Source organism: Ochotona princeps, chromosome 15, assembly GCF_030435755.1.
Source record: "Ochotona princeps isolate mOchPri1 chromosome 15, mOchPri1.hap1, whole genome shotgun sequence".
Taxonomy (NCBI): Eukaryota; Metazoa; Chordata; class Mammalia; order Lagomorpha; family Ochotonidae; genus Ochotona; species Ochotona princeps.
In genome coordinates this window covers 10887004-10901426 of record NC_080846.1, presented here as the reverse complement: position 1 = coordinate 10901426, position 14423 = coordinate 10887004, and the positions used below count along the sequence as shown (strand labels likewise).

General features: G+C 40.5%; 1 protein-coding gene across 2 annotated transcripts in view; it reads right to left on the bottom strand.

Annotated features, from left to right (window-relative positions):
• CRY1 (cryptochrome circadian regulator 1) overlaps window positions 1-14423 on the bottom strand; it is a 52930-nt gene that overhangs the window by 22077 nt on the left and 16430 nt on the right. For both annotated transcript variants that reach the window (XM_058673479.1, XM_004589573.2), the window contains exon 2: window positions 1388-1496. In XM_058673479.1, the coding sequence (XP_058529462.1) occupies window positions 1388-1496 (109 nt within the window). The remainder of the gene's footprint in view (window positions 1-1387; window positions 1497-14423) is intronic.

Below are 14423 nucleotides of genomic sequence, written 5' to 3'. Positions count from 1 at the left end.
TCCTCTTCCAAGAATTATCTCACAAATCTATCGGCACATGTGACCAAAGACATATTCATTGGGATTACTGTATTATTTGTATTAGCAAAAGTTTTGTGGAAAAAAATTACTAATGTTCAGTAAAAAGCTGGTAAAAGAGATTACTGTAGATCTATACAATAGAAGACTATGGAGCCACTTAAAAATTGAATAACTAACATGAACAATCTCCAAAATACATGTCTATGTGAATAAAACACAGAATAGAATGGTATACACAATGTGGTCTCACCTAGGTTTTTTTAAAAAGCAACTAACTCAAACACATAGACGCACATGTAAATAAATGCACATACACATTCTTATACAAAGAATACTTCTAACTGGATATGTAACGCATTAATAGCAGTTACTGCTTCTGGGAGGGAAACAAGCAGTTAAACTTGGGAAAAGAAACAGTTTCATTGTAAATTGGTTTTTGATGATCATAACTTCACTATGTACAATTTTCTTTTTCATGTACAATTTTTTGTCATTAAAAAAAACTGCATAGGGGGCCCGGCGGCGTGGCCTAGCTGCTAAAGTTCTCGCCTTGAACGCTCCAGGATCCCATATGGGTGCCAGTTCTAATCCTGGAGGCCCTGCTTCCCGGCAACTCCACTTCCCATCCAGCTCCCTGCTTGTGGCCTGGGAAAGCAGTTGAGGACGGCCCAAAGCTTTGGGACCCTGCACCTGCGTGGGAGACCCGGAAGAGGTTCCTGGTTCCCGGCTTCGGATCAGCACCGCACCGGCCGTTGCGTTCACTTGGGGAGTGAATCATTGGATGGAAGATCTTCCTTTCTGTCTCTCCTCCTCTCTGTATATCTGACTTTGTAATAAAAATAAAAATAAATCTTTAAAAAAAAACTGCATAGGGACTGGTGCAATGGCCCAACTGGCTAATTTTCCACCTTCAAGTGCTAACATCCCACATGGGAGTCAGTTTGTGCCCCGGCTGCTCCATTTCCCATTCCATTTTTTGCTTATGGCCTGGGAAAGCAACAGAGGATGGCCCGCATGGGAGACCCACAAGAAGCTCTTGGCTTTGGATTGGCTCAGCTCCGAATGTTGTAACCTTTGTTTGGGTAGTGTGCCAGTAGATGGAAGATCTTTCTCTCTGTGCTTCTCAATCTCTCTATAAATTTGCCTTTCCAATAAATATATTTTTGAAATGCATGTAATTTTTACTTAAAAATACCTATGTATCTCACAGTTGAAGTTAACATTATTTGTTATAAGATGAAGTTAATAATCTAAAATGATTAAAGTTGCATAAGTTTGAATTAGATAATCTAGAAAGCTTTATTCCCTATGTATGTTGTCTTCTCTGTGAAAAAATATTATTTTATGGAAATATTTTCCAAATTACCTTGAAAAGTCTGGGAAATACATCTGCTGGCTGTCCACGAATCACAAACAGACGAGAGTTTAATTTTCGCAGATTGGCATCAAGATCCTCAAGACACTGCAGCAAAAACCTACAGAAAACAAACAGAATGCTTAAAAATATTTATAGTGCAAAATTACGTTATCTTAAAAAGTTGAAATACCAATTTCATTACTTTATTACATCTTACATGTGACACATAAACAATAATTTTAGAACATTTATAAATGTTTTAAAATTACAGTACAAGATTCTCAGTATTTTAGTACATTCTTGAATTAAGTCACAAATTTTCATTAAATAAAGTGATAGCAAAAAATGTAATTTGTATACATAAAAATTACAGAAATAACTATCAATGCAATTAAAAGAAAACTGATTTCACTGTTTAAATTTGATGAAATAATCTTGCAAAATTATAAGAGAAAAATAAAAACATCCTTTTAAAAATTTTATTTTACTTACAAGTCAAAGTTAGGGAGGGAGTAAGGGAGGGAAGCAGAGAGGAGGAGGGAGGGAAAGAGAGAAAAGGGTCTTCCATAAGTGGAAGACAAATGGCCACAATAGCCAAATTAGCCAATTCGCTGTCAGGAGCCAGAAGTTTCTTCCAGATTACCCATGTAGGTACAGGACCCAAGGACTTGGAGCCACCCTCTGCTACTTTTCCAAGCCATAAGCAAAGAGTTGTAATAAAAGTAGAACAGCTATGGCTAGAACCAGTGTCCACACGGGGTGCTGATCCTGCCAACAGATTAGCCCACTTCAAATACAACCCCCCTTCCTGCCTCATTAAAAATTTATTTATTTGAAAGGAAGAGTGATAGAGATATATTCCACCTGCCAGTTAATTTTCCAAATGGTCTTAACAGCCAAAGCTAGGACAGGAACTCCATCTGGATCTCCTGCATAGTTTGCCAGGTCTCAAGTACTTGTGGCTTCCCAAACACATCTGGATAGAAGTGCAGCTGGGATGCAATCTGGCACTCTGATATGGAATATGGGCATTCCAAACATTTGCTTATACTACTGTGCCACAATGCTAGCCTTAGAAAACACCCTATTTAATGGCTGTGAGTACAAAAATAATTTAACATCAATATTGAGAGACACAGAAGTTATCTAAGAGGAATCATAGCACCCATTTTCTTCGTTTCTAATCTAACAAAAAAAAGCCAAAAATAGAAGGCTGTTTACTCTGTTCCTTCTTTTGTGAAGAAATGGAACATTTCCCAAAAGCAAATTTGAAGCAGCTATCATAATTTAAAAATTTAACCTGTTTGCTTCGTGTAAATTTTCATCTGGATTCTGTTTTTCTGAGCTAGATAAAACTTAGTTCCTTTCTACTTTGCTTCTTTTATGTCCTATATTCTTAAGGTTAAATATATGTCTGCCTCTTCTACAGGCTACATGTTCTTTGAGAATAGTGATTATGTCTGTCATTGGGAGAAGTGATTTAGAAGCCAGGGAAAAACATATTTCAGAAATACATATTCCAATATGGTAACCTAAATCTAGAAATAACCATTTAAACTTACATTAATTCAAACTTAAAATTTAGTTCCTCAGTCACACTTGAAAACAATTTTTCTTTACTTTTCATTTCTTTTTTTCTTTTCTTTTCCCTTCCTTCCTTCCATCATTTTCTTTCTTTCTTTAAGATTTATTTATTTTTTATTGGAAAGTCAGATATACAGAGAGGAAGAGAGACAAAGATCTTTCGTCTGCTGAATTTTCACTCCCCAAGTGACCACAACGGCCAGAGCTGAGTTGATCTGAAGCCAGGAGTTCCTCTGGGTGTCCCACACAGGTGCAGGATCCCAAGGCTTTGGCCCATTCTCGACCACTCTCAGGCCACAAGTAGGGAGTTGGATGGGAAATGGGGCAGCCAGGACATAAACTGGCTCCCATATGGGATCCTAGTGCGTGCAAAGCAAGGACTTTATCCACTTCTTCCAGCCTGCAGCAGACACTGATGGGGCCCCCACTTTTGTGTACCAGCCTAGAGATGTTGTGAGTTTAAGAGATATAACCCACAGACTGGAGAATCTGGCTGAAAGGACCTTGCCTGGTAATTCTGAGCTTTTCCATGGCTGTGAAGATGTCAGGAATCGACCCCTGGATTCACCATTCACAACTCAAGAAGGCCACATCTGAGCCGGAAAAAAAATGGACTGTTCAACATGCCAGAGGTCTCTTAAAGATAAGACTCTCTTGTTCTCTGTCATAATGCTTTTACCCTGTATGAGTGGGAGCTCCAGGATAGATATTAAGAAAACCAGGGTAAATGGTAAACTGTATCAACGAGATAGGGTGTCCCTGGATAACAGATCAAGTCAATGATCTGACTCAAGTGCTAGAACCTCAGTAGGAAATGTGATGGGATGCAGCTGGTTGATAGTCATCACCCAATAGCAATCCACAGGCTTGCTGGGTTAATTGACAGCAGTCAGTCAGTCAATCAGGAAATGTTTCCTGAAGTTCTGCACATGCTATGCCCTTCCTACCTCCTCCCGGGGCCACTCAAGTTAACTGATAGCACAGAAATAGCTCTGGGGGCTCCCAGCACCGAGCCTCTCCTGTCTCCTACCATGCTACTTAGGTTAATGAACTACATGGAAACTTTAGGCCCCAGCAGCTCCTTTCCTGTCTCCTACCACTTCATTAACTGCATCATTTATACAATGTATGTAAACTTTGTACTGTGCAGCTCTCAAGCGATTTGGACAAAAACTTAAAACCCCCTGATTTTGGCTGGCCGGCACAGTGTCTCCTGGAGTGTAGCAGGAGCTGCTATCACCAAATGTGGCCATAAAAACTCCTCTCTATAAGCCAAATTTTTGTTTGTTTGCTTGTTTGTTTACAGGATGATATAAACCAAAGTTAACATGTTACAAGGGGAAAAGTTGTGCAATCTAAGAGTTAATTTTGTCTTGGCACTTGAGGAAACAAAGCAACAGAAACAGTTTTAAGTATGGCATTTTTCTTCCACATTGTTTTCTTATACAGATATTGTTATTTACAATTTACATGTGATTATACATAAAATTAGAGGTACAGTACCCTCAAATATATGTACCTGAAATGATATGGGTACTTTTTTGCTCAAATATTGTAAATAGAAAAGATCTGCAAAGTAACAAAGAAGAAAAGGATGGAGTGAACTCTTTGATGTTGTTCATTGTCATTGTATCCAAGTTGCTGTCCAAGATATTGTGTCATGACATTTGAAACGATATATACATTTGTTGGGTCTAGTAAAAAAATTTTTAAAGAAATTTACTTATTTTTATTGGAAAGTCAGATCAGATTTACAGAAAGAAGGAAAGAAAGAAAGATCTTCCATCTGCCTGTTCACTCTCCAACTGGTTGCAACAGCTGGAACTGAGCTAATCCGAAGCCAGGAGCCAGGAGCCCCTTCTGAGTCTCCAGTGCTCCTCCAGGCCACAAGCATGGAGCTAGAAGGGAAGTGGAGCAGCTGGGACACGAACTGGTACCCAAATGGAATCCCAGCACATGCAAGGTGAGGACTTTACCCACTAGGCTACTGTGCTGGGCCCATAAAATTTTTTTTTAAGATTTGTCATTTTTGGGCCCAGCGGCGTGGCCTAGTGGCTAAAGTCCTTGCCTTGAACGCACCATGATCCCATATGGGCGCCGGTTCTAATCCCAGCAGCTCCACGTTCCATCTAGCTCCCTGCTTGTGGCCTGGGAAAGCAGTCGAGGACAGCCCAAAGCCTTGGGACCCTGCACCTGCGTGGGAGACCTGGAAGAGGTTCCTGGTTGCTGGCTTCGGATCGGCGTAGCACCGGCCGTTGCGGCTCACTTGGGGAGTGAATCATCAGACGGAAGATCTTCCTCTCTGTCTCTCCTCCTCTCTGTATATCCGGCTTTCCAATAAAAATGAGTAAATCTTTAAAAAAAAAAAATAAAATAAAATAAATTTGTCATTTTTATTGGAAGGGCATAATTACAGAGAGAAGGGGAGACATAGAGAGATCTTCCATTTAGTAGCTCACACCTCAAATGGCTGCAATGGCTGCAGTTGAGCCCATCTGAAGCTAGGAAGCAGAAGCTTCTTCTGGGTCTCCCATGCATATGAGATGCCATGCTTAGAGGGGGAGGATTAGCCAACTGAACCAATGTGCCAGCCCCAATCTAGTAAAATTTGTATTGCACATATCTATTTATGCTTAGGTCTATTATTTTCTACATAAAATAATAGAAAATACACTTCCCAAGCTATTAACAATATCTATTTTTGAGAATAGCAAATCATAATAAGGTGGGGAAGAGTGAAACATATATTTTTAATTCATAAAGGTTTAAAATTGATCATTAGTGCAATTCATTAAAACTAAAACACAAATGAGACATTTTGCATTTCCTGTTAGCCTGGCTTAGTTTGTGGCAAATGTGTTTTCAAAGCAACAGGCATCTTTCTATGCCATTAGTTTTCACATTGCATAGATGTTTCATACTTCAGTAAGTCCAGTGATAAACTGCTATCCTTCAACCAATACTGAGAGTTGTATTTAACTTTCTTGTCTGTAACACTGGTACTTACAATAGAACCCACTCCCTACCACTGTTTGTGAGAATTAAATAATAAATAAATATATACGACACTCTTAAGAACTCAACCTGCCCACAGTGAGCACTGCTGTCAGTATTGGCTATCACTTTTTGCTCCCCTTCTTCCTATCCACTTCTATTTTTGTTATAGTAATTCTAGTTCTTATCTCTTGCTTGTTACTTTTTACTGCAATATCTTTTTTTTAACATTAATTTTATTTTTATTGGAAAATCAGATATACAGAGAGGAGAGACAGAAATATCTTCCATCTGCTGATTTACTGCCCAAGCGGCCGCAACAGCCAGAGCTGAGCCAATCGGAAGCCAGGAGCCTCTTCTGGGTCTCCCACACAGCTGCAGGATCCCAAAGCTTTGGACTGTCCTCGACTGCTTTCCCAGACCACAAACAGGAAGCTGGATGGGAAGTGGAGCTGCTGGGATTAGAACTGGTTTTACTGCAATATCTTAAAATAGATCTGCCTATCAACAGTCTCAGCATTCTAATCCATCTTACACAGAACATCAATCTTCATGACTCATGTTGTGCTGTACAAAGGTCTTTCAAGATCCACTCCCTATACAATAAAGAATAATTACTTTCCTTGGCCACTAATCTGTGGTTTCAGGTTCATTTCTTCCCCCACTTTCCCTTTTGCCTTCTATCAAACCAAACTACTTTATTTTCAACATAATCTCCTGGTTACTCCTACTCTACCCAATTCTTCAGGGGAATTTTCCTTGTCTCATCTCTTCAAGTTCATATCTTACTAGCCTTAAGGCTTCTAGCTAAAGTAACTTCTCTGGAGGCCAGGGCTGTGGTACAGTGTGCTAAGCCACTGTTCACAAAGCTAGCATCCCATACTGGAGCACCCAGAGAACCAGTTTGAATTCTGACAGCTTTGTTTCCATCTAGCTCCCGGGTCATGTATGCAGGAAGGTAGTGCATTATGGGCCCTTGTCAACCAGGCGAGAGACCAGGATGGTTTACTGGCCTTGTCTTTGGTCAGGCCTGGGCCCATCTCCAACTGCTGCAGCCAGCTGGGAAGTGAACCACCATATGGAAGATTTATTTCTCTGTCTTTCCTTCCCTTACGTTGCCTTTTGAATAAATACTTTTTTTTTTTTATTACAAAGTCAGATATACAGAGAGAGAAGGAGAGACAGAGAGGAAGATCTTCCATCCGATGATTCACTCCCCAAGTGAGCACAACGGCCGGTGCTGCGCCGATCCGAAGCCGGGAACCAGGAACCTCTTCCGGGTCTCCCACGTGGGTGCAGGGTCCCAAAGCTTTGGGCCATCCTCGACTGCTTTCCCAGGCCACAAGCAGGGAGCTGGATGGGAAGTGGAGCTGCCGGGATTAGTACTGGCACCCATATGGGACCCCGGCACATTCAAGGCAAGGACTTTAGCTGCTAGGCCATGCCGCCGGGCCCAAATACTTTTTTTTTTTAAGTAATTTCTCTGGGGCCCTGTGCAATGGTTCAATGGACAAATCTTCACTTTGCAAGTACTGTGATCCTATATGGGCATCAGTTTGTGTCCTGGTTGCTCCATGCTTATTGCCTGGGAAAGCAACAGAGGATGACCCCAATGCCTTGGGTGCCTGAACCTGTCTGGAGACCTGGAAGAAGCTCCTGGTGCATTGCTTCAAATCAGCCCAGGTATGGCCATCGCAGCCTCGAGGGAGTGAGCCAGCAGATGGAATATCTTTCTGTCTCCCCTTCTCTCTGTAAATCTGATCTGGCTTTCCAATAAAAGTGAACAAATTAAAAAAAAAAAAAAGCGATTTCTCTACTCTGCACTGTCAAAAGAAATCATGTCTATCTCACCTTAGAGAAATGTTTAGATTATAGCTGAAAGGACAGCTATCATGAATATATATAATATTTAGTCAGTCCACAGTATTCACTAGGTCTGCATTCATAACCCAATTAAATGCAGAGGAAAAATTAGTTGGGAAAAACCCAAATGCATCTAAGGGAGGAAGTTTGACCTAGCAGTTAGAGGCTGCTGTCAGTGTCTGCATCCCATATGCAAACACCTAGGCTCACATGCTGCCTCTGCCGCAGACTCGAGCTTTGCACTGCCACGCACACTGGAAGGCAGCAGGCTAGTACACAGCTCAGGGAGTTGCTTCCACCCATGTGGGAGATCTGGATTGAGTCTCAGGTTCCCAACGTCAGCCCAAACCAGCCCTGACTGTGACAGGCATTAGAGGATTTCTCTTTCATCTCCTCTCCCAAATTAAAAAACAAAACAATACATAGAAATGTTTCTAAAAGATATCCGCACTAAACACATAGATGTATTAATAACAATTATTTACATAGCACTATGCTGCAATAGGTGATATGAAATAATCTACAGACAATTTAATGTTATATGTAATTATAGGCCCTTGATCACTTGCACATTTTGGTATCCACATAGGTAGAGGGATATCTGGAATCTACCTCCCACAGAAAAAAGGTATGACTGTGTGTCTGAGCACATATTATGCCCTTCCAATGGATTTCAAATTATGTATCTGTATGATTCCAAGCTATAGCTTCCTCAACCTGTGTTTTGGTTTCTGTATCTGGCAAATAATCTCATCATATGCCTATACAATCTGTTGAAAAGATTAGAAACAGGATAAAATGGCCAAATAGAACTGTCTTGTTGAAAGAATTAGAAACAGTGGAATCTTTAGTATTTACAATATTCATTAAGTATATTATTATTACTTTTCCTTAATTTCTATCTTTGAACAAAACCTCACTTGTATGTATTCCCATAAATACCTAATTATGACAGAAGAAAAACAATGAATTAGTTGGATACCTGCACATACATTAAAAAGAAAATCATGGGCCCAGGGCAATAGCCGAGCACCTAAAGTCCTTGCTTTGAACATGCCGGGATCCCATATGGGGGCTGGTTCTAACCCCAGCAGTCCTGCTTCCCATCCAGCTCCCTGCTTGTGGCCTGAGAAAGCAGTCGAGGATGGCCCAAAGCCTTGGGACCCTGCACCCACTTGGGAGACCTGGCTTCAGAACAATGCAGCTTTGGCCATCATTGTCACTTGGGGAGTGAATCACTAGATGGAAGATCTTCCTCTCTGTATATCTGACTCTGCAATAAAAATAGATAAATCTTTTTTTTTTATAAGCTATACCAACTGTTCCTATCTTTTTTTTAAAAGATTTATTCATTTTATTACAGCCAGATATACACAGAGAAGGAGAGACAGAGAGGAAGATCTTCCGTCCACTGATTCACTCCCCAGGTGAGCCGCAACGGGCCGGTGTTGCGCCAATCTGAAGCCGGGAACCAGGAACCTCTTCCGGGTCTCCCACGCGGGTGCAAGGTCCCAAGGCATTGGGCTGTCCTCGACTGCTTTCTCAGGCCACAAGCAGGGAGCTGGATGAGACGTGGAGCTGCCAGGATTAGAACCGGCGCCCATATGGGATCTCAGGGCTTTCAAGGCAAGGACTTTAGCCGCTAGGCCATGCTGCCGGGCCCTAGACAAATCTTTTTTAAAAATTACTTAGAACTCATAGCTTCATCTGAATTATGACTTTGAAATGGTTGAAGGCCACTTTTCTCAGGGATAAAGAAGTGTAAATATGAATATATTCATAAAAGACAGTGAAATTAAGACTAAATCAATTGATTTCTCAGCATATGATTTCTCCATTGTGCAGTCATTTAAAAAACCCTCAATAGAACAGATTCAAAGAGCCAACTCATTTATAGGTCTTAATTCTTTTTAGCACTAAATAATGATTTTTTTTAAAAAGATTTGTTTATTTTATCACAAAGTCAGATATACAAAAAGGAGGAGAGACAGAGAGGAAGATCTTCCGTCCGATGATTCACTCCCCAAGTGAGCCGCAATGGCCGGGGCTGCACCGATCTGAAGCCGGGAACCAGGAACCTCTTCCGGGTCTCCCACATGGGTGCAGGGTCCCAAGGCACTGGGCCATCCTCGACTGCTTTCCCAGGCCACAAGCAGGGAGCTGGATGGGAAGTGGAGCTGCCAGGATTAGAACCGGCGCCCATATGGGATCCCAGGGTGTTCAAGGCGAGGACTTTAGCCACTAGGCCACACCGCTGGGCCCTAAATAATGTTTCTTAAAAACTATATAAAATCTAACCCTTCCTCCTTCATCCTCAACAGTGTACCGGGTTATAGTTACCAGAGCTTAGATTCAGTCCAGTCCAGAGAACACACCAATTTCAATCTTTCACTCTTACAGATACACGTGCTTAGGCATTCAACATCCAGTGAAATTAATCATTAAAGATAAAGCTCAATTTTAATAAGTCTATTTTCACATCTTCTCTAACCTGATGTGCATAATATTTTCTTTAAGACTTAAAACTGCTATTAAATGCTTGTAATAGGTTCATCATTAAGCAGACCAAATAGTAGTTAAATTCACTACATCCTTCACATACCTATATTGTGTACATAGAAGCAATTCTCATGTTATTTAATTACAATACTCACTGGGCCATTAAGTAAACCGAACTACTATTAGCAAGAAAATACAGTTCACTTTAAATTTTTTAAGGATTTTTTTTTATATTCAGAGATCACTACCTATTGCAATTATATAAAAAACTATACTCATTTAACTTTCTTATACTACTTCCAAAGATGATTTCAGCATGAATCAACAGTATTAGTGTCTTAAAGTAGGTCATTGCTATAGCAACCAGTGGGTGGTTTAGTATACTCCCGTCAGAATGACCTACATTCTAGCCTGTGCGAGAACAGTTTTATATAACTACAATTTCTAGTTCTGTCTATATAGTCTAAAAAAAGGCAATGGCAAATACAAAATAATCCTTGCTATTGAAAATAAGGCATCATGAATTAACATGTGTCATACAAGAACACAACCATCTGGTCCTATACTTCAGTTTCTAAAATACAGTCTATCATATGGTCAGCAATGAAAACAAAGTACTCTTAGCGCATAGAAACCAAAACATTCAATGTTGACACTCGAGAACAAATTTAAATATAACCTAAAATAATGAAACCACATGGATGGTAAATCCTTTCCTCCACATGAAGCAACCAAGATAAATTTAGAAGAAAATTAAATTCTATTATAAAAACACAAAAGGAAGAATTTTTTAGTCATTAACAAAAGTCTGTGATGTTTAAGGTTCTAAAATTACAAATCACAAGCTATGTGTTCATAAGTTTAGCAAAATTTAAATATGTTTGTTTTTGTGGATGTTAAAATTTTTAGTATTTTCATCAAACTTGTCATTCAAATTATTTAGATATTTACGCTACTCATTTTCATGAAGAATAGCTTAATGTTCAATAAAGATGAAACACATTTTTAAAAGAAAATTTTGTATCTACCAGATTTTAAATGCCATTAGCAAATGGACCAATCACATGATATAGTATGTTTACATGTTTTCCAATGCTGTTTAAAATACTGAAATAAAATTCACAAGTACTAAATTCATATATATCATTTTAATGCATTGATAATAAAATTTTCTTTCTGTTACATAGAGAGGAAATTGAAGGTCATTATTATTTTTAAAAAAGAATTATTTATCTTTTATTGGAAAGTCAGATTTACAGAGAGAATGAGAGACAGAAAGATCTTCCATCCACAACAGCCAGAGCTGAGCCGATCCAAAGCCAGGATCCAGGAGCTTCTTTAGTCTCCCACGCAGGTGCAGGGTTCCAAGTCTTTGGGCCATTCTCGACTGCTTTCTCAGGCCACAAGCAGGGAGTTGGATGGGAAGTGGAACAGTCAGGACATGAACTGTCACCCATATGGGATCTTGGCTGTTGCAAGGCAAGGGTTTAGCCACTAGGTTACAATGCCAGGCCCAAAGGTAATTTATGTTTTAAAAAGAAATAACATGTACTTCTATTCCTAAATACCTGGACATGACACAAAAAGACAATGAGATGAGCCGTCTGAAGCCAGGAGCCAGGAGCTTCTTCTTGGTCCCCCATGTGGGTGAGGAATCCCAAGGCATTGGGCCGTCCTCGACTGCTTTCCCAGGCCACAAGCAGGGAGCTGAAGGGAAGCAGGGCTGTCTGAATTAGAACCGGCACCCATATGGAATCCCAGTTAGTACAAGATGAGGACTTTAACCACTAGGCTACCATGCTGGACCTGCTTTTTTTTTTTAAACATTTATTTCTTTGAAAGGCAGAGTGGCAAGCAGAGACACAAACACAGAGACACTGGTTTGGTCCCCAGATGCCTGCCATAGCCAGGCCCTAGGCCAGGTTGTAGTAAGAAGGTAAGAACTCCACCCATGACATGTGATATGACCAGAAGATCTAGGGAAATGGACGTGTCATACAGCCTATTACAGTGTCTTTGGTGGGCAGGGGGTCTGCAGGAAGGCTCCCTCCTTCCCTCCACCTTCCTTACCCTTTATAATCTGTAACCTGTGCATAATAAAGCGGACATGCCTCACCAGGTTGTCTCTGGTGGTTCTCGCAGCTGAAGGCCACCGTCTGCCTCACCCTCGGTGACCTCGGGGCCTGCTGGAAGGCCTATGCCCTGAGAATTTGAAGAGATGGAAACTCTCTGTCCTTGCAATAATGCCTTTCAGACAAGTAAATCTTTTAAAAATTGTGGTTGCTGTGATTCACTTCATTCACAGAATGAAGGAAGAACATTATATGATCAGGTGCAGCAAGAGTAACAACAAAAACTCAATTTCCATGTAGCCTCAACAAAATTAGGACTAGAAGGTAACTTCCTCTGTCTGAAACAGTATCCACAAAAATGCAGAAACAGATTAGTGAAATGCTGAAACTACCTTCTTTACAACTGGCAAGACATTAAGGATGCCTGCTACTGTAACCAACGCTCCATTCAGTGTTACCAGGAGGTCTAACCAGTATAATAGCAGAAGAACAATAAATAAAAGATACAAAGACAGAAAAATAAGAAACAAAATAATGGTTACTTACAGATGGTTGGTATATTGATACCATTACAGAGACAAGGGAATTACATAAAATGTAAGTGATAAGGGGTTTCAAAAAGTTACCATAACTTAACTTCTAAACCGAATTACACCAACAATTTATATAACTTATGTCTCTGATCTGAAAAAATACAAGCTATTTATAATCTAGAAATCTTACTCCTTATCTAATTTTAGAAACCAGTACATTATTAGTCCATCAAGTTAAGCCAAACCAAATATAACATTATACTTTCAGGCTTTAAAGGATTTTCATACAATTAAATAACATCTGCCTAAAATGTTCAAAAGTATTCTGTCCCAGATCTATGAATACTGTTTTTTTTTTTCTGAAATGTAATAGGTAGGCTTATGTGAAATTTCTTTCAGAGAAGACTAGTAGAGATTAAAATTATTTTTTATAAAGATTTAATTATCGGGCTTGGCTAGATGGCTCAATTGGCTAAATTCTCACCTTGCAAAGGCTGGGATCCCATGTTGGCACCGGTTCATGTCCCAGCTGCTCCACTACCCATCCAGCTCCCTACTTGTGGCCTTGCAAAACAGTACAGGATAGCCCAAAGCCTTGGGACCCTACACCTATGTGGGAGACCCGGAAGAAACTCCTGGCTGCTGGTTACAGATTGGCTCAGCTGCGGTCCTTGCGGCCATATGGGGAATGAACCAGTGGATGGAAGATTCTTCTCTGTGTCTCTCCTTCTCTCTGTAAACCTGACTTTCCAAGAAAAAAAATCTTAAAAACAAAAAAGAATTTACTTATTTAATTCATTTGAAAGGCAGAGAGACAGAGACAAGGAAACTTCTCATCTACTAGTTCACTCCCCAATTACCTGCAACAACCACAGAGGGGCTAGGACAAAGCCAACAATCAGGAACCGGTCTGGGTGTGCCATCTTGGGGGCAGGAGCTCAATTACTTCAGTCATCACCTGCCGCCTTCCCGTATGTAATCTAGCAGAAAGCAGGAACGGAACTGAAACTAGAATATACGCCCTCAACAACAAATGCAGGTGTCCTAACCATTATGCCAAATACCCATTCCCATTCCCCTTTTTTCTTTTTTCTTTTTCTTTTTTTTTTTTGATTTATTCATTTTATTACAGCCAGATATACACAGAGGAGGAGAGACAGAGAGGAAGATCTTCTGTCCACTGATTCACTCCCCAAGTGAGCCGCAACGGCCAGTGTGCGCCGATCCGATGCCGGGAACCTGGAACCTCTTCCGGGTCTCCCACACGGGTGCAGTGTCCCAATGCATTGGGCCGTCCTCGACTGCTTTCCCAGGCCACAAGCAGGGAGCTGGATGGGAAGTGGAGCTGCCGGGATTAGAACCGGCGCCCATATGGGATCCTGGGGCGTTCAAGGAGAGGACTTTAGCCACTAGGCCATGCCACCGGGCCCCAAAAATTTTATTTTAAAATGTTTAAAAATTATTCTGAGTTTTTTGCTCTGTGATGTAAATTATAAACAA